General features: G+C 37.3%; 1 protein-coding gene across 3 annotated transcripts in view; it reads left to right on the forward strand.

Annotated features, from left to right (window-relative positions):
* DENND5B (DENN domain containing 5B) overlaps positions 1–24938 on the forward strand; it is a 254424-nt gene that overhangs the window by 42293 nt on the left and 187193 nt on the right. For 2 of the 3 annotated variants that reach the window (XM_053719025.1, XM_053719026.1), the window contains exons 2-4: positions 4902–4967; positions 16801–16910; positions 19239–19905. In XM_053719025.1, the coding sequence (XP_053575000.1) occupies positions 4902–4967; positions 16801–16910; positions 19239–19905 (843 nt within the window). The remainder of the gene's footprint in view (positions 1–4901; positions 4968–16800; positions 16911–19238; positions 19906–24938) is intronic. The other variant, XM_053719027.1, reaches the window with a different exon arrangement.

Genomic DNA, 24938 nt, shown 5'->3' on the forward strand with positions numbered 1-24938 from the left:
GTTAGAAGTCTCCAAGATAATTCGCTGGGCAGAGTCTCACTCTTGCCACCTGTCAGCGATCCACATCCCAGGCGTGGAGAACTGGGAGGCGGACTTTCTAAGTCGCCAGACTTTTCATCCGGGGGAGTGGGAACTTCATCCGGAGGTCTTTGCTCACCTGATTCAGCGTTGGGGCAAACCAGAACTGGATCTCATGGCGTCTCGCCAGAACGCCAAGCTTCCTTGTTACGGATCCAGATCCAGGGACCCGGGAGCGGTGCTGGTAGATGCTCTAGCAGCCCCTTGGGTTTTCAAGATGGCTTATGTGTTTCCTCCATTTCCGTTGCTGCCTCGATTGATTGCCAGAATCAAACAGGAGAGAGCATCAGTGATTCTGATAGCACCTGCGTGGCCACGCAGGACCTGGTATGCAGACCTAGTGGACATGTCGTCTTGTCCTCCATGGTCTCTGCCTCTGAGGCAGGACCTTCTAATTCAGGGTCCTTTCAACCATCCAAGCGTAATTTCTCTGAGACTGACTGCATGGAGATTGAACGCTTGATTCTATCAAAGCGTGGTTTCTCGGAGTCGGTTATTGATACATTAATACAGGCTCGGAAACCTGTTACCAGAAAAATTTACCATAAGATATGGCGTAAATATTTATATTGGTGTGAATCCAAGAGTTACTCATGGAGTAAGGTCAGGATTCCTAGGATATTGTCTTTTCTACAAGAGGGTTTAGAAAAGGTTTTATCTGCTAGTTCCTTAAAGGGACAGATTTCTGCTCTGTCTATTCTTTTACACAAACGTCTGGCAGAAGTTCCAGACGTTCAGGCTTTTTGTCAGGCTTTAGCTAGGATTAAGCCTGTGTTTAAGACTGTTTCTCCGACGTGGAGCTTAAAGTTCTTCAAGGTGTTCCGTTTGAACCCCTTCATTCCATTGATATTAAGCTGTTATCTTGGAAAGTTCTGTTTTTGATGGCTATTTCCTCGGCTCGAAGAGTCTCTGAGTTATCTGCCTTACATTGTGACTCCCCTTATCTGATTTTTCATTCAGACAAGGTAGTTCTGCGTACTAATCCTGGGTTTTTACCTAAGGTAGTTTCTAACAGGAATATCAATCAAGAGATTGTTGTTCCATCATTATGTCCTAATCCTTCTTCAAAGAAGGAACGTCTTTTGCATAATCTGGACGTAGTCCGTGCCTTGAAGTTCTATTTACAGGCAACTAAGGATTTTCGGCAAACTTCTTCTCTGTTTGTCGTTTATTCTGGACAGAGGAGAGGCCAAAAGGCTTCGGCCACCTCTCTCTCTTTTTGGCTCCGTAGCATAATACGTTTAGCCTATGAGACTGCTGGACAGCAGCCCCCTGAAAGAATTACAGCTCATTCCACTAGAGCTGTGGCTTCCACCTGGGCCTTTAAGAATGAGGCCTCTGTTGAACAGATTTGCAAGGCTGCAACTTGGTCTTCACTTCATACCTTTTCAAAATTTTACAAATTTGACACTTTTGCTTCTTCGGAGGCTGTTTTTGGGAGAAAGGTTCTACAGGCAGTGGTTCCTTCTGTTTAAGTGTTCCTGCCTTGTCCCTCCCATCATCCGTGTACTTTAGCTTTGGTATTGGTATCCCATAAGTAATGGATGACCCGTGGACTGACTACACTTAACAAGAGAAAACATAATTTATGCTTACCCAATAAATTTATTTCTCTTGGAGTGTAGTCAGTCCACAGCAGCCCTGTCTTTTAAGGCAGATCTAAATTTTAATTAAAACTCCAGTCACCACTGCACCCTATAGTTTCTCCTTTCTCGTCTTGTTTCGGTCGAATGACTGGATATGACATGTGAGGGGAGGAGCTATATAGCAGCTCTGCTTGGGTGATCCTCTTGCAACTTCCTGTTGGGAAGGAGAATATATCCCATAAGTAATGGATGACCCGTGGACTGACTACACTACAAGAGAAATAAATTTATCAGGTAAGCATAAATGATGTTTTTTACCTAAGTGATTACATTGTATCTGCAAACTGCCCCCTTATTTCAGTTCTTTTGACAGACATCCATTTTGGCCAATCAGAGCTGGCTCATTTGAACTCCACGCGCGTGAGCACAGTGTTATCTAAATGACACACATGAACTAACACCCTCTAGTGGTGAAAAACTGTCAAAATGCCCTGAAAGAAGAGGCGGCCTTCAAGGGCTTAGAACATAGTATATAAACCTCCTAGGTTTAGCTTTCAACTGAGGATACCAAGAGAACAAAGCCAAATTGGTGCTAAAAGTAAATTGGAAAATTGTTAAAAATGATGTTCTCTATCTGAATCAAGAAAGTTTATTTTGGACTAGACTGTCCCTTTAAGCAATCTTTTTAAAATGTATCAAACAATCTACTGATCATTTAAAATTTAGAGTACGTGCTATTTGTTGTGCATTTGTGGATTATACAATTCTTCTTCTGTATTTAATGTCCCTTTAAGTTGGATATTAGTGTGAAATGTATTTTAACTCTTACCCCATCTGTGGTTAATGTTTAGTGTATAATAGCTAGTTTTGCTACTTACATTGTGACCATGGAGAGCTGAATATCCAGTTTCCTTTGTTTGTCTTTGTTATGCCTGCAATTTAAAGGGACAGTAGAGTTAAAATAAAACTTTTATGATTCAGATAGAAGATACAATTTTAAACAACCTTCCTATTTAATTTACTTTGTTCTGTTGGTATCCTTTGTTGAGGTAGACTCAGAAGCAGCAAGGTACTTCTGGGAGCTAGCTGCTGATTGGTGGCTGCACATATATTCCTTTTGCCATTGGCTTACCCAATTCTTTCACCTAATTCTCAAAAGTGCAGTTTGTGCTATGCTGCCCATTCAAGGATGAAAAGATAATGAAGTGAATTTGATAACAGAAGTAGGAAATTGTGTAAAATAGAATTCTCTTTCTGTAATGTGGATATAGATGCAATGCCAGTACATTAGAGGAACAATGGCACTACTTATATGTACATTGTAGGATTGTTCTGATCATGTAAGTCTTCACTTAATATTAATCTATTATTGTATCAATTACAAAAAGGTGCTATGTGTCAAGAGAGAGTATTCTATTTACAGTTCCAGCAAGAAGCTGGACAGGATACATTCAAAAGCCCCCATTCCCTTCTCATGCGCAGAATTATGGATGTAATTCCAGCCTTGTATAATATTAATCTGATAAAGTAGCACAAGTCCTGCTTGCCATGTTTTTTTATGAAAATGATTATTTTAAATGACTTTTTGCTTTGCTTTATTATATTATAGGGACCATATACACCAATTTCATATAACTGCATGTAATGGACACTACTATAAAGAAGAATATGCACAGATACTCATCTAAACATCCAGTATAAAACCTTTTAAACACTTATTAGCAGTTTAGCCCTGTTGAGGTAAGGCTGGGACATCCAGGTAAAGGGGCTGAGAAAGCAGGAAGGGCAGACTCCCCCGCATATGAAAAGACAGATTGAGCAAACAGGAATCTGTAGACTTGAGTCTACATCTGATACTATGGGGCTTGGTTAGGAGTCTGAAAATCAGCACAATGTTATTAAATATAAGCAAAACTACACATTGTTAAAAAAACACTCCCAGATGGGCTTTATAAATGAATCATCTATAAAACTATAAATGGATCCCCTACAAAACATTTATGCAAAGACAAATCTAGTGTACAATGTCCCTTTAACTTCGTTATGATGTTGGTATAGTAGGGTGATAGCATCACAGTTTATTGGTGTTCTGTGTGCTGGACGCATATGTGGGTGTACATTTAGTCATGATGGACAATAGTGTGAAGAATTTGTAGAACACATTGTACAGTTAACAAAGCTCTCTGCTGTTTTCTCTGCATACAATTCTCTTTGGTTCTGCATAGCAAACTCTCTACAATATCTCTCAACCTATCTGCACCATCTCGTTTCAGACATCTCCTCGTCTCTAGTGCTATAGCTAATATGATGAACTCTGGTAATGCTTACGAATAATCAATTAGAACATTGTATGACAGTGTATGGGTCCCAGCCGATATTTAGTGTATTAACCTGTGATGTGCAACAAACACCTTGTAATTGCAAGACATTTCTGTTGTCTTGCTAAAGAATAACATGTCAGTCAAATCTAAACCTTTTTAAAACTAATAGCTTGTTTGCTGCAGTTGTTTTTTCAGTAGCCAAACTCCACCCACTACTTGCTTCATTTGGAGGACCCAATCTGGACTTGTCTGCAGCTGACAAGGCTTGCCATGGTCATCGTTGGTATAAAGCTGGAATGTGCATTCTTAGTATACGGATGCCTTTGAATGTGGAAGAAGGCGGGCCCGTGCGGCGTTCGGATTTCTACGTGTGAAAGTGCAGCACTCTAAGATCTGGATTTGCACAGATCTTATTGTTTTGCGCTTTTACAAGAAGAAATTAGTCTCTGAAAAGTGCCAAATGCTTCAAGCTGTCACCTTCTTCCGCATTTAAAGGAATCAAAACCTCTGAATACGCATGCCTAGTATAAAGTTCTTTTGTCGATTCTAAAAATCAGAAAATCAAATGTTCAGAGCTAAATGACATGAAAAGGGGTAACATGTATATTGCAAACTGAAAGTGAGTTTGTAACTTTTTATTTGACAGAGTTTGATTTTACTCATGGAAGTAATCAAAGAATTGTGAAATAGAGGAAATGAGTCGTGTATTCCAGTACAGTTTTATTTCTGCCTTTTCAGCTGAAGAGGGCATTGTACTAAATAAAAGCTCTGCTGATTATTGATCATTACGTGCACCACAGATTTGAGATTGCATATTTATGTATTCATGCTCGTTACTAACCATGTAATGTTTTCATTTGCTTTCCATTCATTGTGCCTGTTCATACATCCTTTTTGTTTTTGTTACACTATGTAGTTTTATACCAGTGGTTAGAAGCGGATCGTCATTGCAGGAGCCAAGAGTCTGATCCTAATTCGTCAGGTAACAGGCTGTGCCCTAGAAACCCTCTTGCACTTCACCAATCTCGCAGCCTTTTGAAATTCACTATTTAATCAACTTTCACTATCTCTCTAGTTTGCTTGCCCGTATCCAACCCCCCCCCCCCACCCCCCAAAGCTTTCCTGGTGTGCTTGTGCCTATTTCTTACACCTTTTTGTTTTTTGAAGAAAAGGAGCTAAACATCTTGCTTAAGTCTTAAGGCAACAATTGTAAAGTATGGCTTGAGATATGATTTTATATATAAATAAGTTATTTACCAGTCATGTGAAAAAAGCTACTAGTCCAGAGGGGAAAAGTTACTAGTCCACTTAAAGGCTAAGATAGGAAAAAGGCTTTTTGCATTTGGCGGTTTTGTTCACTGCTGAATGCAGAAGAAGATGGCCGCTCGGGAATTTGGCTTTTTTTATTTCTTTTTGTGAAAAGTGCAACACACACTGCAAATCCAGATCTTTAGTGTGTAGCACTTTCACAAGAATAAATCTGACTACGAAAAAAGCCAAATTAACATAAGAGAGAGGTATAGATACATTTAGACATCGAGAGAGAGAGATTTTGATACTATATAGATATATAGATATATAGATAGATATATAGATATATAGATATATATAGATATATATATTTAGAGAGAGAGTTGTATTCATCTTCTCCTTGACTATAAAGTTCCATTATTTACAGTTATTTTGCATATTGCCTTACAGTGCACTTCATACTTGACCTCAGTGGAATTTGAAAAATGTTGGGTCAAACCAAATCCTAAGTTAAGCCCTTTCACTTTGTTATGATTCAGTAAAACATTTGTGCAGCTGACTGATGTTTCCACCAACTTAAAATGTGCTGAAAACCCCAAGATGTTTTGCTCCGACTTTCTCTCACTTTAATGCAAATAATTGGGTTAAGGATATGCAGTGTCTGCAGTTGATTGGCAGCCATTCATCACATTTTTTCTGGAAATCGTATGTACAACTACTATATATGTAATGAATGAAAGTCAATGATGTATTGATTCTTCAGCGTTAAATGACGCCATTCACCAATAGGATGTTTTCTTTTGTCTTGACAAGTTGCTAATGAGTTCCTTACTACTGAATATTATACATTATAAAGTGTTTATACTTGGATTATTTTTTTCTGAGATAATTGGGTGCATTATTTTTTGTTCTCATGAAGTGTGGGTTTATATAATAAGCGCCATGCTACCATGTTGTATCCAGCGTTTCCCTGGGTTTAAGAGCCTATTGTCATATCTTATGTCCTCTACTCTGGCCATAAATAGATTACCAATCTTATTTAATGCCCCTTTAAACCAGGGCTCAACAAACCCAAGCACCAGGGAGTCAATGGTTCTTTAAAAGGAATCCCTGGTTTCCTCGTTTAGATTCCTGAAGACATCCATGGGTGCTGCCCAATAGAACCGGCCACCACCAGTCACACCTGAAGTATAGCTTGGTTCTTTCGAGGCCTTGCAGCTGTGAAATACAAATCCATCTGTTATTGTGTTATATAATGTGTGCGTGTGTATAATACATTTGTAATATCCCAGGAATGGCCAGATCGTCAAATGTTCCAATTTAATTTTTACAAAAATGCACACTTGGTCTATCATTCTAATACATACTACACAGCCCCAGTGTGCTTGGTTCCTTCAGAAGCTGTGAATCACAGAAAATGCTTTCCATGGAGCAGCTAGAGCAAAAAAGTGTTAATGTTGCTTTTACAACCACATTTAAACTGTCGGTCTAATATGTTCTACCATAATGTTTGTCTTCCATTGCAACTGAGGCAGCCACCAGTGCTTTATTAATGCACTTGGTACAACCGCTGCTGACAGCAGAACTTACGCACGGGTGGAGTGTGATATCACATGACCATGATACGTTATTAGCGAATATGCCCCGTGATATAATTGCACATGCTCGGTGGACTAAAGCCCATTCTTTCCATCTATATAAATTGTATGTGTTAAATAATAGTGTTTATAACACCATCTTTTTATCCGCCTATTGTAAACATGAAAAAGATTGACAAGGACAAAGAAGTAAAGGGACGTAAATGTCAAAACTTAACATTTCATGATTAAGATAGAGCATTCAGTATTTGATATTTGTCATTTTACTTCTATTATCAAATGTACTTTGTTCTCTTGGTGTCCTTTATTTAGGCAGGCTCAGGTGAAGTATTGCCCCACTGGGAGCTAGCTAGAGATTCATTCTGTTTTGCATTTTTTGGTCCCTTTAAGGAATATGACTGGAAAGAGCATGAATTTTTAAACAACTTTCCAATTTAATTTTATTTTTCAGGATTGATTTGATTTAAAATAGAGTTTAATCACAATTTAAATCACTAGTCATTAAGCCTCAATTTAAATCCTAACTGGTTCATTTTTAGAAAAACTTTTCAGATTATTTTTTCCAGTTATATCAGAAAATTACTGATTTAGTTATATACCATTAGAAATATATAGATAATTATAAAATTATTAAGAGGTGAACCATCGCCAGTTTAATAGGTTAATAATTCATATCTGATCAACTTTTCAGCTGTACTTTTATTGAAAGGTGAGAAATAATAACCTAAATGAAGACCATTAAATTGTTTATTTAAACACCATTATAAGTTTCACTTTCATTTTTAATGCTTGCCCCTCCCTCCTCACAATTAGGTCCTTGTGCAGATCTATCCCACTCTAAACAATCTTCGATTTACTGAGCTTCTTGAAACTTAGAAAGGGGTTGATTCTGTGTACATAGAATTGCAGGGAACAATAGCATAATAGGGACAGTAAAGTCGAAATTAAACTTTCATGATTGAGATAGAACATGCAGTATTAAACAACTTTCCAATGTCTCTTATCTAAATTGCTTCATTCTCCTGTTAGCCTTTGTTGAAAAGTATACCTAGGTATGCTCAGGAGCACCAATATACTACTGGAAGTTAACTGCTGATTGGTGGCTGCACATATATGTCTCTTGTCACTGGCTCGTCCAATGTGTTCTGGTAACCCCCAATATTGCATTACTGGTTCTTCAACAAATTTATACCAAGAGAATGAACAAATCTGATATAAGAAGTAAACTGGAAGGTTGTTTTAAGTTTTATGCTCTATCTGATTTATTTCTCAACTTTGTATGTTTATTTTTAAACTTTTTGCTGTGAAGAAGAGGCATGTTATTTCTGCAGACACAAATTTATTAGGGTTGCACCGATACCATTTTTTTAAGACTGAGTACAAATACCGATACTTGTTTTCAAATACTCGCCGATACCAATTACCAATACTTTTTTTTTATCATGTGACAGTTTCTCAAGCACAATACAGACTAAATATTTAAGAGTCCTCCTTTATAAATATAAAGGACTGTAACTAAAAAACATTGTTTTATTGGTCACACAGTTCACAGAACATGTTTATAAATAAAAAAATATTACAATAAAATATATTAATAACAACAATAAGTAACAAATATAAAATCACAACCAACCAAAAGTGCAATACAGTAAAAAATAGAACAGTGCACTGTTTAATCATGGGGAACAACACTATGGGCTAGATTACATTTGACTGGTAAGCTTTACCAATGCTCTCATTACATGTCCTACTCCATTAAAGTCTATGGAGTTGGAAATGTGAACAGAGCATTAGTAAAGCTTACCAATCAAATATAATCTAAATCTAGTCTTATAATTTCAGGATGAGTGTTCATTGGAATGAATTAAATTTTTCCTATGAGTACTCTCCCTGCAATTATATAAGCTAAGGACAGGGTCGGATTGGCTTACCAGGATACCAGGAGATTTCCTGGTGTGCTGCAGCATCTGGGGCTGGAAAGCTACAATTTAAACGGGTAATGCAATTGGGTTGTAGGGCTGTTATATAACATCAATCTGACATTTGTATTTAATACAAAGTAATATTTAATTATGAAAAAATATTGTAAGGAGTGTCCCAGTAAACCCCTTTGAGAAAAATGGGACATGTGCATTCTACCGACTCAACGGAAAATAGGGCTGGTCTTCATATTTTTCCAGGGTTGCTTTTTATTCCCAGTCCAGCCCTGGCTATAGATGTTCATCAGAGTACAGTATGTTTTGAACATAATTGTGCAAGATTAGAACTAGCAGTAAAAAGGCAATCTAGCAATTAGAATAATTTTTCAAAAGTTAGTGGCAAGTTCTTTTTAAGGAACAGAACAGAAGCATCTCTGCATGTTCAGCTATAAGTCTGTTTTTGCTATCAGTAAGAAGGTTCGACTGTAAGTTGAACAGTCTTTCACTTTCCACACTACTGCATGGGGCAGAAAGATATTTTTCTTCATAAATGTAAAGAGTCCACAGGTGCATTCATTACTTTTGGGAAATAAGAACCTGGCCACCAGGAGGAGGCAAAGACACCCCAGCCAAAGGCTTAAATACTCCTCCCACTCCCCTCATCCCCCAGTCATTCTTTGCCTTTCGTCCCAGGAGGTTGGCAGAGAAGGGTCAGAAGTTTGTTTTGCCTCTTATGGAGGGTAGTACTCTTCGACTTGGGACGGGAGTTTTAAGTAATCCTGTCAGCCTCTCAGTGAGAGCCTGGATGAAAGTTAGAGTCTGGAGATGCAGGGAGAGTCTTTCTGCGAAACCATCCCGACTCTCATTAACAGCTCCACAAGCAATTGGCATTGTCTAACTTCGCTGCCTGCTTTTTTTCTCTTAAGTCCATGGCGGAGGCGCTGCTACTGTTCGTCACACTTGAAGGGCCGTGTTCCTGTTCCACGGCGTAGATTCCGGTAAGATCGTTTCATGTTACTGCATCAGAATGTACTGTATCTTATTTGTTTACTGTAAGGTACTATCCTGCGGGACTTATTAAGTATAAAAATAGGGCCTCAGTGAGGCTCCTTTTGGTTCTTGGAATCGAGGGTTAATATCTCCCGAGGGAGAATAATTGAACAGGGTTTTTTTTAATCATGTTTATGTGATTCAATCTGCTTGTGTAGTGTTAACTGGGCTCTTGGCTTAGAACATAGTGGCCTTTGGAAGTGACTGTACGGTTCACCTTGTGACTGGACGTGTTTATGTTGTGGTCTTCCATTTCTGCATTCCTGACCATGTGGCGACTGAAAATTTTGGGTCTGCTAGTGTCTGGTTCTAGGAGGTGGTGAGTGCCCTAGCCATTGTGGGTGTCGGGTGCCGTTTTAGATTTTTCTTTAGTCCATATTATTATATTCTCTGTCCAGTTATGGAGGATTCTGATGCTGAGACTGTTCAAATTTCAGATTCTTCAACTTGTGAAGAATGCGAATTGGCCCTGTTGACACAGGTCAATCAGTTATGTTAGATATGCCTTATTAGAGCACCTTGTTCCTCGGGCTCAGGGAATCAAGGGTCCGCTGAGCCATCCGCCTCGTTGGAGCTCGTTTTCGCTATTTTTGGCGATTATGCATCTGCAAAGCCCAGACGTTTATTTGCGTTTGTGCTTGTGCTAGTTCCCTGAGTTCCCTGCGGGTGTAGCTGTCCCTGAGTGTTGTGCCTTTCGTTACAGAATAGCGTGCCTTCGCGTTTTACTCAGTCACGTTTTTGAGTTATTCAAGGATCCTATCCTTAACTTATACGGGAATCCGCAGTATTCTGCTTTGAATGGTTCACCTCATTAGACATTTGGGGATGGCGGAATCTCCTGATTGTCGGTTGTTGAGATCTTTCCCAGTTTTGTTGGAAGATCAGGGTTCCGTTTGGCTGGTCCTGCGGGTATACCTGTTTCCTCTTAGGCGTTTGCCTACGGGCTGCCTTATATTTTCTTTTATCCGGTTAGGATGACTTTTATTTTAGTTATGTTTCCTTTGGTAACTATCGCTGGGATCAATTCTCGCTGTTTACTTCTGCGGAAGTTGTTAAGGGACCTGTTAGTCCTATGTTTGTCTGTTATTCTCTTCACCTCTGAGGGAGGATTTAGACAGCTTGACAGTTATGGCCCTGTTGCAGGCTGGTCTTGCTTGGGTTCAGATTTTCTGTCTCATGGCCTGTTCATACATGTGGCGCCTGTTCTGCCTGGCTGGTCCGGTCGAGGCGCCGAGTGCTTACTTTTATTGTTTCTTGTTTTTATTTTACAAGTTTCAGCTAAGCATTCTAATGAGAACTCGTGGGTCCGTGAGGCGGGAAGGATAGTTTCAGTCCTTATGAGCCTTTAAGTTGGTTGACTTGGTCAGCGGCGTTCCGCTGCATCACTCCTTTTGCTTCTGATTCTCTCGGGACCTAGATTATTCTTCCTCAAGTGGAAGGATTGGGGGTTTAGCGCCTCTTTACCACTGGTTTAAGGTGGTTTGGCTTTTCGGAGGCTCTAGGAATTGTCCTGTTGGGTTAGGTCTTCTTAGGGGGCCCTGGTTTTCCCTTTGGGAGAGGGTTGCTCTCTTCTTAAAACCCTTTGGATTTTGTCCGTTCCTCCATGTGAGTTGGGTCTCCTTTGAGGACCTGAATTTTCCTTATAGAGAGTTCTTTTGGACTCTGTTTAGGATCTTTCCTGGATCTGGGGAAGCTCCGCATCCTTGGTTTCAGGTACTCCTCTGTCTCGTATGGTGAGGTGGAGACTAGCTTTTGATCGAGTGACCTTGTCCTTGTGGTATTCCCTTGCTTCGGACGTCTGTGGCAGTCGAATGCCTATGGGCTCTTTTGCCTTGGTTCGAGATGCCTTGGCTCCTTTGGAGCGTTGGACTTCGGCATGGGTGTTCTAATTCTTCAGGTTTTCCTGGATATTACATTAATATATCCCTTTTGGGGAGGGTTTAACCTGTTTGGAGAGAGGCATGCTCTCTGGGTTGTTCTGTTCTATCTGGAGTCTTGCTTGCTCCGCGTCGTGATGGGCCTTGCTAGTCTCTTCTGGGTCTTCGGCCTTGTCGACTGTCTTATGGAGTTTCGGGGGGTTCCCAAGCTCTGTGGAATGGCTGAAGCAATTTTTTTCTGCTTTTTTGTGTGCAGGTGTCGGGGTTATTCTGCTACACGAATTTGTGTTGAATACTTCAGTATTCTAAGTGCTGACGACTTGAGGATAAGTCTTCAGTTGTCGTTTCGGGGCTTCCACTCGATGTTGAGAGTAAAAATTGCTGTTCGGATGCCCGGTCCTAGACCTTGTGTTATGTTGGTCTGGGCGTTGCCTCCCCTTATTTGTTTTAGACCCCTTTGGGTCTTTATGAGCTGGGCTCATTCTAGGGGTCTCCCTTTACGGAATTTTGTGGTGTCCTTTCGATTTCCTTGATTTTTTTTCTTGCCCTGTCCCTTTGGGAGTTTTTGGGCTGGTGTTCCCTTTGCTAGTAAGGGGGTGTGTGGTTGGGGGCCGACCGCTGGGCGATGGTGTCTCCTTGAAGACGAAGTGGGGTTTTGTTGGATAGTGGCTTCAGGCCTGGTGCCCTCAGAATGTACCCTCCCGTTTTGGAATGCAGCTGTGGACTCTTTCCATGTATGAAGAAAAACATAAATTATGCTTACCTGATAATTTTCTTTTCTTCAGATGGAAAGAGTCCACAGCTCCCCACCTGTATTTTTTTATGTGGGGCGTCTATTTTTTATTCTTCTGGCACCTTTTCACCCTGATACTGTTCCTTTTTCCTCGGCAGAATGACTGGGGGATGAGGGGAGTGGGAGGAGTATTTAAGCCTTTGGTTGGGGTGTCTTTGCCTCCTCCTGGTGGCCAGGTTTTTATCTCTCAAAAGTAATGAATGCAGATGTGGACTCTTTCCATCTGAAGAAAAGAAAATGATCATGTAAGCATAATTTGTTTTTGGGCCATTTTAGCCAGAGCTTTTAAATCTCAGTTTATTAACTGCCCAGTACTTCAGGGGTTTGTCTAAATGATGTAAAGTAATCTCTCCTACAATAATACAAATAACAGCAATTTGTATTGGCAGAACAGTAGTAAACAATTTAGTTTAGCCTCCACTCCAGCTTAAAATTAAATGGGGACATGCAGTTTGAAAAAACCACCACAAGATAGCATATGGGTAGGAAGTGGAGGTATCGGTTTAAGTATCGGTGCATTTTCACGTGTACAAGTACTCATGCAAATACTTGGCATAGATACTGATACTTGTAGTATCGGTATCGGTGCAACCCTAACGTTTATGGTTGTAATCATCGCATTCTTGGTTTTGTGGTTCTATCTTCTAGATAAAGAAGCCCAAAATAATCTTACAGAAACATCTAAGAGCATGACATTGTGAATGGGTTAATGGAATTAATTTACCAAAAATAAATACAAAAAATAAACATTACAACCATTAATATACAGCCTCATGCTTATTTATTAAAAAACTAATCCTTATTTCAGGATGAATAATCTTTGGATTATAATGAATCTTAAACAGAAAGCTATCTTTAGATAGATTTTTCCTCAAAAAGCATTTTATTTAAATAATTGTATCCACCCTAGTCTTGGTATTGTTAAAGGGACAGTAAACCTAAAAAATAATGTTATATAATTCTGCACATAGTGCATTATTTTAGTGCTATCGTTATAAAACCTTTTTTTCCATTTGAATTTTTTAAACTGGCCCGATGCGCTGTGTAAAAAAAACAGACCCGCTCAGCAGAGAAAACGGACATATTTTTAAAAAATTCAAATGGGAAAAAAAGGTTTTATAACAATAGCACTAAAATGTTTTATAATTCTGCACTATGTGCAGAATTATATAACATTATTTTTTAGGTTTACTGACACTTTAAAGAGTAGTTTTAGGTGAGGAGCGTGCACGTCTTTAGGCATCTGGCAGTAGTGTTGGCAATATTGCAGGGTTACACAAAGGTGCAAACACTGGTGCCGTAGACTGCTAAAGACCTGTGCACACTCATAAGCTACTATCCGCCTACCTAGGCTTGCTCTTCAACAAAGGATACCAAAAGAACTAAGCAAATTTGATAATAGAAGTAAAATAGTTGTTTAAAATTGCATACTCTATCTGAATCATGAATGTTTAATTTTGACTTTACTGTCCCTTTACATGTATCATTGTATTATCTACCTATAATTAACAAATACATTATACATGTCCATAACATATTTATTATGGGAAACCTATTTTATAGTTTAATCATTTTAATCTAATAATGAGTTCTATTTGTCTCAATCCATGTAGGTGATACATAACCTTAATCTGACATTTCGATTTAACCTTTTTATTACATACGATTACTGCCTCTGCCCTCGGATATTATAGTGTCACTTGTGAAAGTGGATAACGCAGGTCCTGTTTTGTATGTGACATATCCGGGTAGTCTCAGATCTGCGAATAGCAATGATAGGGCTTGTGCATCCACAATAAATTGGTCCTAATTTGTAGACCTTAAAGGGACAGTTTACTCAAAAGTTTTCTCCCCTTTAATTTATTCCCAATGATCCACTTTACTTGCTGGAACGTATTAAATTGTTTACAAGTAGCTCCATTAAACTTATATTGGCATTTAAATTAGTTTATTTAGCCTGTGGTATCCCCACCCATCTTGAATGTTTTTGGCTACGAGACCAAGCTGTATTAACACAGCCAGCAGAAGAAATTACACTCCCAGTGGGTTATAGAAGAGATGAAGTAATAAAATGTTAATTTTTCATTGTTCTCTCCAAGTATTGGTGATTGGTTTATGGACAGATATAAGATAAAGAAGCAGGTATATGTACACAATGTGATAAAGTAATGAGATCTGATTATAACTACAATCTCAACCCATTTTATTAGGTTGTGGCTTCAAAACACAAATCAGCTAATTCATATACACAAATAAGCCTTAAAAAAGCAAATCTCATACATTTTATACTCTGCAGCTGGTAAAAAAAAATTGGAAACACATTAAGGGAAAAACAATTTTATAGTATACTGTCCCTTTAAATAATAAACAATATAGACTGAGTTGTTAATGAGGTAAACAACTGTATTGCAGGTCATCTAGTTAAGCCATGTTCCTATACTGCTAAACTGATTCATGTTGCGCTTATATCTTCTGTATTCTTTCATCTGATTTAGTAATAATCCTGTTATTTATACAAATACTACTTTGTCATTGAGATTTTTTTGACTGATATGTAAATCCCTGTAGATAACAATAACAATAATTTTACTTCCATTGACACCAAGCGTGCCTGTGTTTTTACTTAAAGGGATACTAAACTCAAATGTTATCTTTCATGATTCAGATAGATAATGCAGTTTTAAGCGACTTTCTAATTTACTCCTATTAATTTTTCTTCGTTCTCTTGCTATCTTTATTTAAAAAAGCAGGAATCTAAGCATTAAAGCCGGCCCATTTTAGATTCAGCACCTTGGGTAGCGATTACTGATTGGTGGCTACATTTAGCCACCAATCGGCAAGCGCTACCCAGGTCCTAAAACAAAATCGGGCCGGCTCCTAAGCTTTGATTCCTGCTTTTCAAATAAAGATAGCAAGAGAACGAAAAAAAAATTGATAATAGGAGTAAATTAGAAAGTTGATTAAAATTGCATGCTCTATCTGAATCATGGGAGAAAAAAAATTGGGTTTATGTATCCCTTTAAATGTGCTGTTGAACAGTTACGCTTGCACTTTAAAGAAACAGTAAAGTCAAAATTAAATTTAAAAAAAAAAACAAAAAAAAAAACTTAATCCCAAATTTTTCTTTCACGATTCAGACTGAGCATTTAATTTTAAACCACCTTCAAATTTACTTCTATTGTCAAATGTCCTTTATTTTCTTAATATCTTTTGTTAAAAATTAAAACCTAGGTAGCTCATAGGCACAAAGGAATGTGCATGTGTCTCTAGGATTCCATGACAGCACTGTTTGCAAGAATGTATAACATTGTTACAAACATTGCTGTCATAGAATACTAGAGGCAGGTGCACACTCCTGAGCTCCAATAATCCTACCTAGGTTTACTCTTCAGCAAAGGATACTAAAAGAATGATGCAAATTTGCTAATAGAAGTTCATTGGAAAGTTGTTTACACTTTTATGTTCTGTGGGAACCATGGAAGTTTAATCTTGACTTAACTGTCATCATTTTCTATCTCGTATGAATATTCGGTGCTAAATAAATCTACCAGTCAAATACTCTAAGAAGGTAAGAAATGACGCTATGTAATAACTTTTTATTGCCAGATTAGTAACTTTTTGATGATATTTCTCTGGGCTTGTCAATATTTTATCTTTAATGATTCAGATAGAGCGGCAATTTTAAGCAACTTTCTAATTTTACTCCTATTATCATTTTTTCTTCATTCTCTTGCTATCTTTATTTGAAAAGCCGGAATCTAAGCTTAAGACCTATTTTTGATTCAGCAGCTGGGTAGCATTTGCTGATTAATGCAAAATGTAGCCACCAATCGGCAAGGGCTACCCAGGGTGCTGAACCTAAAATCGGCCGTCTCCCAACCTTACATTCCTGCTTTTTAAATAAAGATAACAAGAAAACAAAGAAAAATTGTTAATAGGAGTAAATTAGAAAGTTGCTTAAAATTGCATTCTGTATCTGAATCATGAAAGAAACAATTTGTTTTTAGTATCCCTTTAACATACAGTCAGTTGCTGAATGTTGGGTCAAACATAGATGTCTGCTCACAATTTTTAGGAGGGAGAGAATGATTTAAGAACTATAGATATACATAGAATAATCTAAACGCTAAGACAAAGCTCTAATCAATTTAATTGGATATGATTGCTCCACATTTTCTTGGTTTTTAACTTAATCACAGTAATTTGGTGTGGGTGAAATAAATCCTAATCATACTAGCCAAATAGTAAGTAATGTTACGTTATCTTGGGGTGGAATTCATATAATACACTGTTGTTTTTTTGTGTTTTTTTCTCCTATTGATCATAGGTGAAAACTTTGATCAGAGTCCACTGAGAAGAACATTCAAGTCAAAAGTTCTTGCCCATTATCCTCAGAATGTTGACTGGAATCCGTTTGATCAAGATGCTGTGAATATGGTATGTACTTGTTGACTTGTCTTTAAAAACAAAGCTTGTAACGTTTTAATGAGTTGCCATTAAAGGAACATTAAAAGGCAAGGCTTCATATTTTAGCAATTCCATATCACGTTATGGAAGGAGTTAATATAGTAAAATGACAAATTCCCTTGTATAGCTTATGGTACAGATTTTTACTCAATGGGTGGTGAGTTTAGCTTTGTATAAGGAGGTCCAAAAGGTTGCCAGATTTCAACATAGGGATAGATAAAATAAATAAATATGGTGCAGAATCTTTACTCATACTTTTATGTGAAGCGATTGCCTACGATTATGCGATCAGTCTTTTTTGAATAGCCTGTATTGTAAAAGCAATGTTTAATAAAGTAATACATCTTACAGTGATCAGTCTCTAAGGGCTATTGTCCATAGACCAAAAACGCAGTTTGTTTTTAAAGATGGATGCAAATTACAAATGCACTTAACCGCTCCTAGTAAATCTGCGTGATACATTCTGCCATAATAATTTTTTATGTTTTTGTATTCTTATTGAATTTTCTTGTGGGGTCAGGTGTCCCTCCATATACATTTTATCATTAAATTCTGGAATTAATGGTAGTATCAAATAAATGTTCCATATGCTCACATTTGTTGTTTGAGACCCTTGAAGACACTTTTTTTTATTTTTTTTACTTTTTTATGGCTATATTAAATTTTGGCAGCCCTATTAAATATAACCTGTGTCGATGGTGGGGGGGGGGGGCAAGATGCAACCTTTTAAGTTAGTGCAAGTTGTTTAAAGTCTGTGTACCCTGTAAATACAGCTAATGCGCCATAGTCTATTGTTTGTATTGCCGATCTTTCCAATGAGAGAGGCAAATACTTTGAGCAGAGCATAATATTCAGCCACTTCCTTCAGTTTACATAACATGAGGAGCAAAAGAAAATTTCCTTACTTGGATGGCAGAATTTTCACCCAGGGAGCAGTGTCCATAGTAGAATATTAACTGTGTTTTGGAAGTAACGGAGGTTTGACAGACAGCTCACTGACCTATCTTCCAAATTTCATTCCTCACAAGCTATAGTCCCTAAGGCAACCCTGACAGATGCTCCTAATTGTTCTATGGAAATGAGGTCTTCTCTGTTTTTGACCTTTGACTTGCGTTACCCAGAGTGATCCAGACATTCAAGCTGGAATCAAATTTGTGATCCTTATTGCGGCAGCACAGCTTTATAGAATGTGGTACTCTAACTTGGTAAACACATTTGTAAACTAGCCGTCTGTACCAAAAGATTTTATTTATATCTTATTTTATTTATTTTACTATAACTGTATTTATAAAGAGCCCATGCAACGTCAAGATGTATAATTTTATCTGAATTTTTACAGAGTGAGCAAGACGTCAACAAATAAAATATTAGTTTGGCATTTACATGGTTACACTGTCTAATATCAGTACTAATACAAAATAACTTCTGGAAGGAACATATGATATATTTTACAGTTTTTATAATGCACAGCAATATATTGTGGGAGCAGCTTATTGCAGACTTGGACTTACAACATTTTATACACCATGACACAATCATGACCAGTTTACATGTGTGTAATTACTTTCTGTCACTGATAATTAGAAAAGTTGCAAGCTTCAATAATTGCTTGTCCCTTTTAAATCTCAAGCTACTTTAAAGGGACAGTCAAGTCAAAATTAAACTCATGATTCAGATAGGGCATGCAAATTTAAACAACTTTCCAATTTAGTTTTATCTTCAAATTTGCTTTGTTCTCTAAAAGCTAAACCTAGGTAGGCGCATAAACTGATTTTTAAGCCCTTGAAGGCTGCTCTTGTCTCAGTGCATTTTCACAGTTTTTCACAGTTAGGCAGCGCTAGTACATGTGTGCCATATAGATAACAACATTGTGCTTACTCTCGTGGAGTTATTTATGAGTCAGCACTAAATGGCTAAAATGCAAGTCTCTCAAAAGAACTGAGATAAGGGGGCAGTCTACAGAGTCTTAGATACAAGGTAATTACAGAGGTTAAAAGTATATTATTATAACTGTGTTGGTTATGCAAAACTGGGGAATGGGTAATAAAGGTATTATATCTACCTTTTTTGAACAATAACATTTTTCAAGTAGACTGTTCTTTTATGCATTACATGAATTCAATATTAGATATTTGACAGTAATTTAACTTTGGATATATTTGTCATATCTATAATTTATATAAAAACATGTAGACAAAAGCTATTTGTTTAAAAAATGCAGCTATGTCTGTGACAAAGCTAGAATTATTTCAAAGTCCCTTTGCTTTGACATATATATATTTTTTTTCTCCTTAACAGCTTTGCATGCCTAAAGGATTGTCATTCAGAACTCAAGCAGACAACAGAGACCCTCAGTTCCATTCTTTCATCATTACACGAGAAGATGGATCCCGTACATATGGCTTCGTACTCACGTTTTACGAAGAAGTTACAAGCAAGCAGATTTGCACTGCCATGCAGACGCTCTATCATATGCACAACGCAGAGCAGTGTAACAGTGTAAACGCCTCCTCATCATGCAGTATGGACTCCTTAGCCAGTAGTGTTGATGAAGGGGATGCTACGTCTTTGACAAAGCTACAGCGGTATAACTCTTATGATATCATCAGAGACACGCTTTTTGTTTCAAAGTGCATCTGCCTAATTACACCGTTGCCCTTTATGCAAGGGTGTAAAAAGTTTCTTACGCAGCTTTACAAAGCGGTCACATCCCAGCAACCTCCACCTTTACCCTTGGAAAGTTATATCCACAACGTTCTCTATGAAGTACCTCTCCCTCCCCCTGGGAGATCACTTAAATTTTATGGTGTCTATGAACCCATTGTTTGTCAGAGACCTGGTCCTAATGAACTACCTTTATTTGATTACCCTTTACGAGAAGCATTTGAGTTACTTGGATTGGAAAATCTGGTCCAGCTTTTCACCTGTGTTCTTTTGGAGATGCAGATCCTTCTTTACTCACAAGGTAAAATCTACTTAAGATTTTTTTTTTTTTTTTTTAACGCTGTGAATAATTTCAGCTACATCTTACAATTCTTGGTTGTCTGTTTTGAAGCCACATTTTTTGTGTTAATTTTTGTTATTAATTTTTACAAGAATAGAAATACAGAATGAGATCATAACATTTAAAAATAAAAACAACCTATATATCTACATTTTGATTTAGGCTAAAGGAATATGAAACCCAAAAATGTTGTTTTGTTATTCAGAGTATACATTTTATAAAAATTTGCAAATTACTTTTATCAAATTTGCTTCGTTCCTGTGGTATTTTTTTTGTTTTGTTTTTTATTAGAGATACTTAGGTAGGTATCTGTAGCACTACAGAAATAGTGCGGTTTCAAATGGATAATTTTTCTTGCAAAACTGCTGCTAAAAAGTGCTCCAGAAACGTGCTCCTAAGAACACATTCCTGCTTTTCAGCAAAAGATACTAAGAAAAATTGATAATAGAAGTAAATTATAAAGTTCTTTTAAAATTGTATGCTCTATCTGAATCATTAAATAATTTTTTTGTTTGGGGGTTTCATATCCATTTAAAAGGCCAGTAAACATTGTAATAAATTTGTACTCAATAGATTAATTTGTGCTAGCCGTGTCAATGATCATTAAGGATGCCACATTGTACTTTTAATTTACCCTTAATATTTTTATAATACTGTCGTCGACCCCCCCCATCCTCAATGTTTTATTATGAGGCACCAACGGTTTAGCCAAAGTAACCAATCGCCACATAGTGCGCGCTCGCCTCAATGGTTTGTACACAGTGCGCTTATTCTGGCTTTAGTTTGAAGGCCTCCTGCAGTGTACCATACATGCACGTTGGGACAATCGGTCGCCTTCTGGTTGGCTGAACTGCAAGTTTAAGTATAATCCAGCATCTTGGATTATCATTTAGACCAGGGCTCGACAAACCCAGGAGCCTGGGAGCCACTGGCTCCTAGAATTTTACCCCTGGCTCCTAACTTTTTGGGTTATTCTCCATATATCTATATACAAATCCAACTGTCTGGCTCCTACAAATATGCCTGGCTCCTAAATTTTCTTACTGGCTCCTAATTTTTGAACATATTCGTCAAGCACTGATTTAGACTGCTATTTGTTTTTAGCACAAGTTGAGCTGAGTGCAACTTTTACATGTTCTGTCACTTATATATTGATTATTAGCACAGTCTGTAAGGGAGAATGAAAAGCTAAAAATGTGGAACACAAGGAGGAAACAATACATAGCGGTAATGAGAAGTAAGCACTTCGATAATAATCAGAGCTTTTATAGGATTTCTACATATCCACATGTGTATAGGAAACAGCATGACTGCTTTTACTGTAACCTACTTCCTCATAAATAAATAATATTTCTTGAATTTTCTCTCTATTGTTTGAATATTATTGGTGATTTCCAATTTGGTTCTATTAAAGTGATATAAAACAGTATGTTTCATTGTAATAAAAAGCACTAAGTGGTGGCTTATACTTGACAGAAATCATTGAAATATGTATTCATCATTTAAAAAGAATTTTACCTTCATTTGTGAAAGGTGACACATGCGCTAGCTGCAGTCTGTTTCTTGCCCATGCGCAGTAGAGAAGTTATGTTTGAAAAATCATGTAACGGGGGGGAAAAAAACCACTACTTTTTTACATATAACAGCTCTCCAGAAAAATCATTTGAAAGTATGGACTACTACTGAAAATGATTGTTCATTTTTTTTTTTTTTTTTTTAATAATCTGATTCTTGGCCACCATTATGATTATTATTTACAGTCATAGTCATTACCTTGAACTGCCTATCCGAAGATGCGGTAAAGAATAAAAAATACATAGGCTTAACTTAAGCTGGCTTCACTCTTTGACACCATCTAAAATGAGTTCTGACAAACATTTTACATTCTGTTTAACTAGTGTTTAATTTTTGAGTAAGTGCTACATTCAGTGTAATTAAACAATTGTGAAATATTCTGCTTAAGAAAATTGCAATGAAGCTTACATCTTCTATGTTAATTACACTTCTATCTTAAATAGAGCAGTAATTAAGATATTCAGTGTCATTCATTTCTAATTATAGTAGAGTGAACAAGTGCAGATCTGTACAAAATGTGTATGACAGTTGCATTTTCTTTCATGTAATTAGCAAGAGTCCATGAGCTAGTGACGTATGGGATATACATTCCTACCAGGAGGGGCAAAGTTTCCCAAACCTCAAAATGCCTATAAATACACCCTCACCACACCCACAATTCAGTTTTACAAACTTTGCCTCCGATGGAGGTGGTGAAGTAAGTTTGTGCTAGATTCTACGTTGATATGCGCTCCGCAGCAAGTTGGAGCCCGGTTTTCCTCTCAGCGTGCAGTGAATGTCAGAGGGATGTGAGGAGAGTATTGCCTATTTGAATGCAGTGATCTCCTTCTACGGGATCTATTTCATAGGTTCTCTGTTATCGGTCGTAGAGATTCATCTCTTACCTCCCTTTTCAGATCGACGATATACTCTTATATATACCATTACCTCTGCTGATTCTCGTTTCAGTACTGGTTTGGCTATCTGCTATATGTAGATGAGTGTCCTGGGGTAAGTAAGTCTTATTTTCTGTGACACTCCAAGCTATGGTTGGGCACTTTGTTTATAAAGTTCTAAATATATGTATTCAAACATTTATTTGCCTTGACTCAGAATGTTCAACTTTCCTTATTTTCAGACAGTCAGTTTCATATTTGGGATAATGCATTTTAATTTAACATTTTTCTTACCTTAAAATTTGACTTTTTCCCTGTGGGCTGTTAGGCTCGCGGGGGCTGAAAATGCTTCATTTTATTGCGTCATTCTTGGCGCTGACTTTTTTGGCGCGAAAATTCTATTTCCGTTTCCGGCGTCATACGTGTCGCCGGAAGTTGCGTCATTTTTTGACGTTATTTTGCGCCAAAAGTGTCGGCGTTCCGGATGTGGCGTCATTTTTGGCGCCAAAAAGCATTTAGGCGCTAAATAATGTGGGCGTTTTATTTGGCGCGAAAAAATATGGGCGTCGCTTTTGTCTCCACATTATTTAAGTCTCATTTTTTTGCTTCTGGTTGCTAGAAGCTTGTTCTTTGGCATTTTTTTCCCATTCCTGAAACTGTCATTTAAGGAATTTGATCAATTTTGCTTTATATATATGTTGTTTTTTCTCTTACATATTGCAAGATGTCTCACGTTGCATCTGAGTCAGAAGATACTACAGGAAAATCGCTGTCAAGTGCTGAATCTACCAAAGCTAAGTGTATCTGCTGTAAACTTTTGGTAGCTATTCCTCCAGCTGTTGTTTGTATTGATTGTCATGACAAACTTGTTAAAGCAGATATTTCCTTTAGTAAAGTACCATTGCCTGTTGCAGTTCCTTCAACATCTAAGGTGCAGAATGTTCCTGATAATATAAGAGATTTTGTTTCTGAATCCATAAAGAAGGCTATGTCTGTTATTTCTCCTTCTAGTAAACGTAAAAAATCTTTTAAAACTTCTCTCCCTACAGATGAATTTTTAAATGAACATCATCATTCTGATTCTGATGATTCCTCTGGTTCAGAGGATTCTGTCTCAGAGGTTGATGCTGATAAATCTTCATATTTATTTAAAATGGAATTTATTCGTTCTTTACTTAAAGAAGTACTAATTGCTTTAGAAATAGAGGATTCTGGTCCTCTTGATACTAATTCTAAACGTTTAGATAAGGTATTTAAAGCTCCTGTGGTTATTCCAGAAGTTTTTCCTGTTCCTAATGCTATTTCTGCAGTAATTTCCAAAGAATGGGATAATTTGGGTAATTTATTTACTCCTTCTAAACGTTTTAAGCAATTATATCCTGTGCCGTCTGACAGATTAGAATTTTGGGACAAGATCCCTAAAGTTGATGGGGCTATTTCTACCCTTGCTAAACGTACTACTATTCCTACGTCAGATGGTACTTCGTTTAAGGATCCTCTAGATAGGAAAATTGAATCCTTTCTAAGAAAAGCTTATCTGTGTTCAGGTAATCTTCTTAGACCTGCTATATCTTTGGCTGATGTTGCTGCAGCTTCAACTTTTTGGTTGGAAACTTTAGCGCAACAAGTAACACATCGTGATTCTCATGATATTATTATTCTTCTTCAGCATGCTAATAATTTTATCTGTGATGCCATTTTTGATATTATCAGAGTTGATGTCAGGTTTATGTCTCTAGCTATTTTAGCTAGAAGAGCTTTATGGCTTAAAACTTGGAATGCTGATATGGCTGTCTTTATTTTATCCCTCTTTCTCTAGTGACTCTTGTGTGGAAAGATCCACATCTTGGGTAGTCATTATCCCATACGTCACTAGCTCATGGACTCTTGCTAATTACATGAAAGAAAACATAATTTATGTAAGAACTTACCTGATAAATTCATTTCTTTCATATTAGCAAGAGTCCATGAGGCCCGCCCTTTTTTTGTGGTGGTTATGATTTTGTATAAAGCACAATTATTCCAATTCCTTATTTTATATGCTTTCGCACTTTTTTATCACCCCACTTCTTGGCTATTCGTTAAACTGAATTGTGGGTGTGGTGAGGGGTGTATTTATAGGCATTTTGAGGTTTGGGAAACTTTGCCCCTCCTGGTAGGAATGTATATCCCATACGTCACTAGCTCATGGACTCTTGCTAATATGAAAGAAATGAATTTATCAGGTAAGTTCTTACATAAATTATGTTTTTTGTTTTTACTTAAAGGGACAGTAAACACTGAGATTTTTACAAAAAATATTTAGTTATGCATAATGAAACAACTTTGCAATATATTTTCATTATTTATTTTGCTGCCCTTTCATGTAATTTAGCTCTGAAAATTAAGCAAATTCTAAGAACTTGAAATGCACCTGTTGACTCCTCCGAGATAACCCTGCTACATATGTTTCCATAATTGTCCTTATCAGATAACTGTAAAACAATTCACTTTATACTAACTATGACCTTGGTTAGCCATCTTGTCTGTGGACTAAAGCCCAGA

The sequence above is a fragment of the Bombina bombina genome, chromosome 6 (genome assembly GCF_027579735.1).
Source record: "Bombina bombina isolate aBomBom1 chromosome 6, aBomBom1.pri, whole genome shotgun sequence".
Taxonomy (NCBI): Eukaryota; Metazoa; Chordata; class Amphibia; order Anura; family Bombinatoridae; genus Bombina; species Bombina bombina.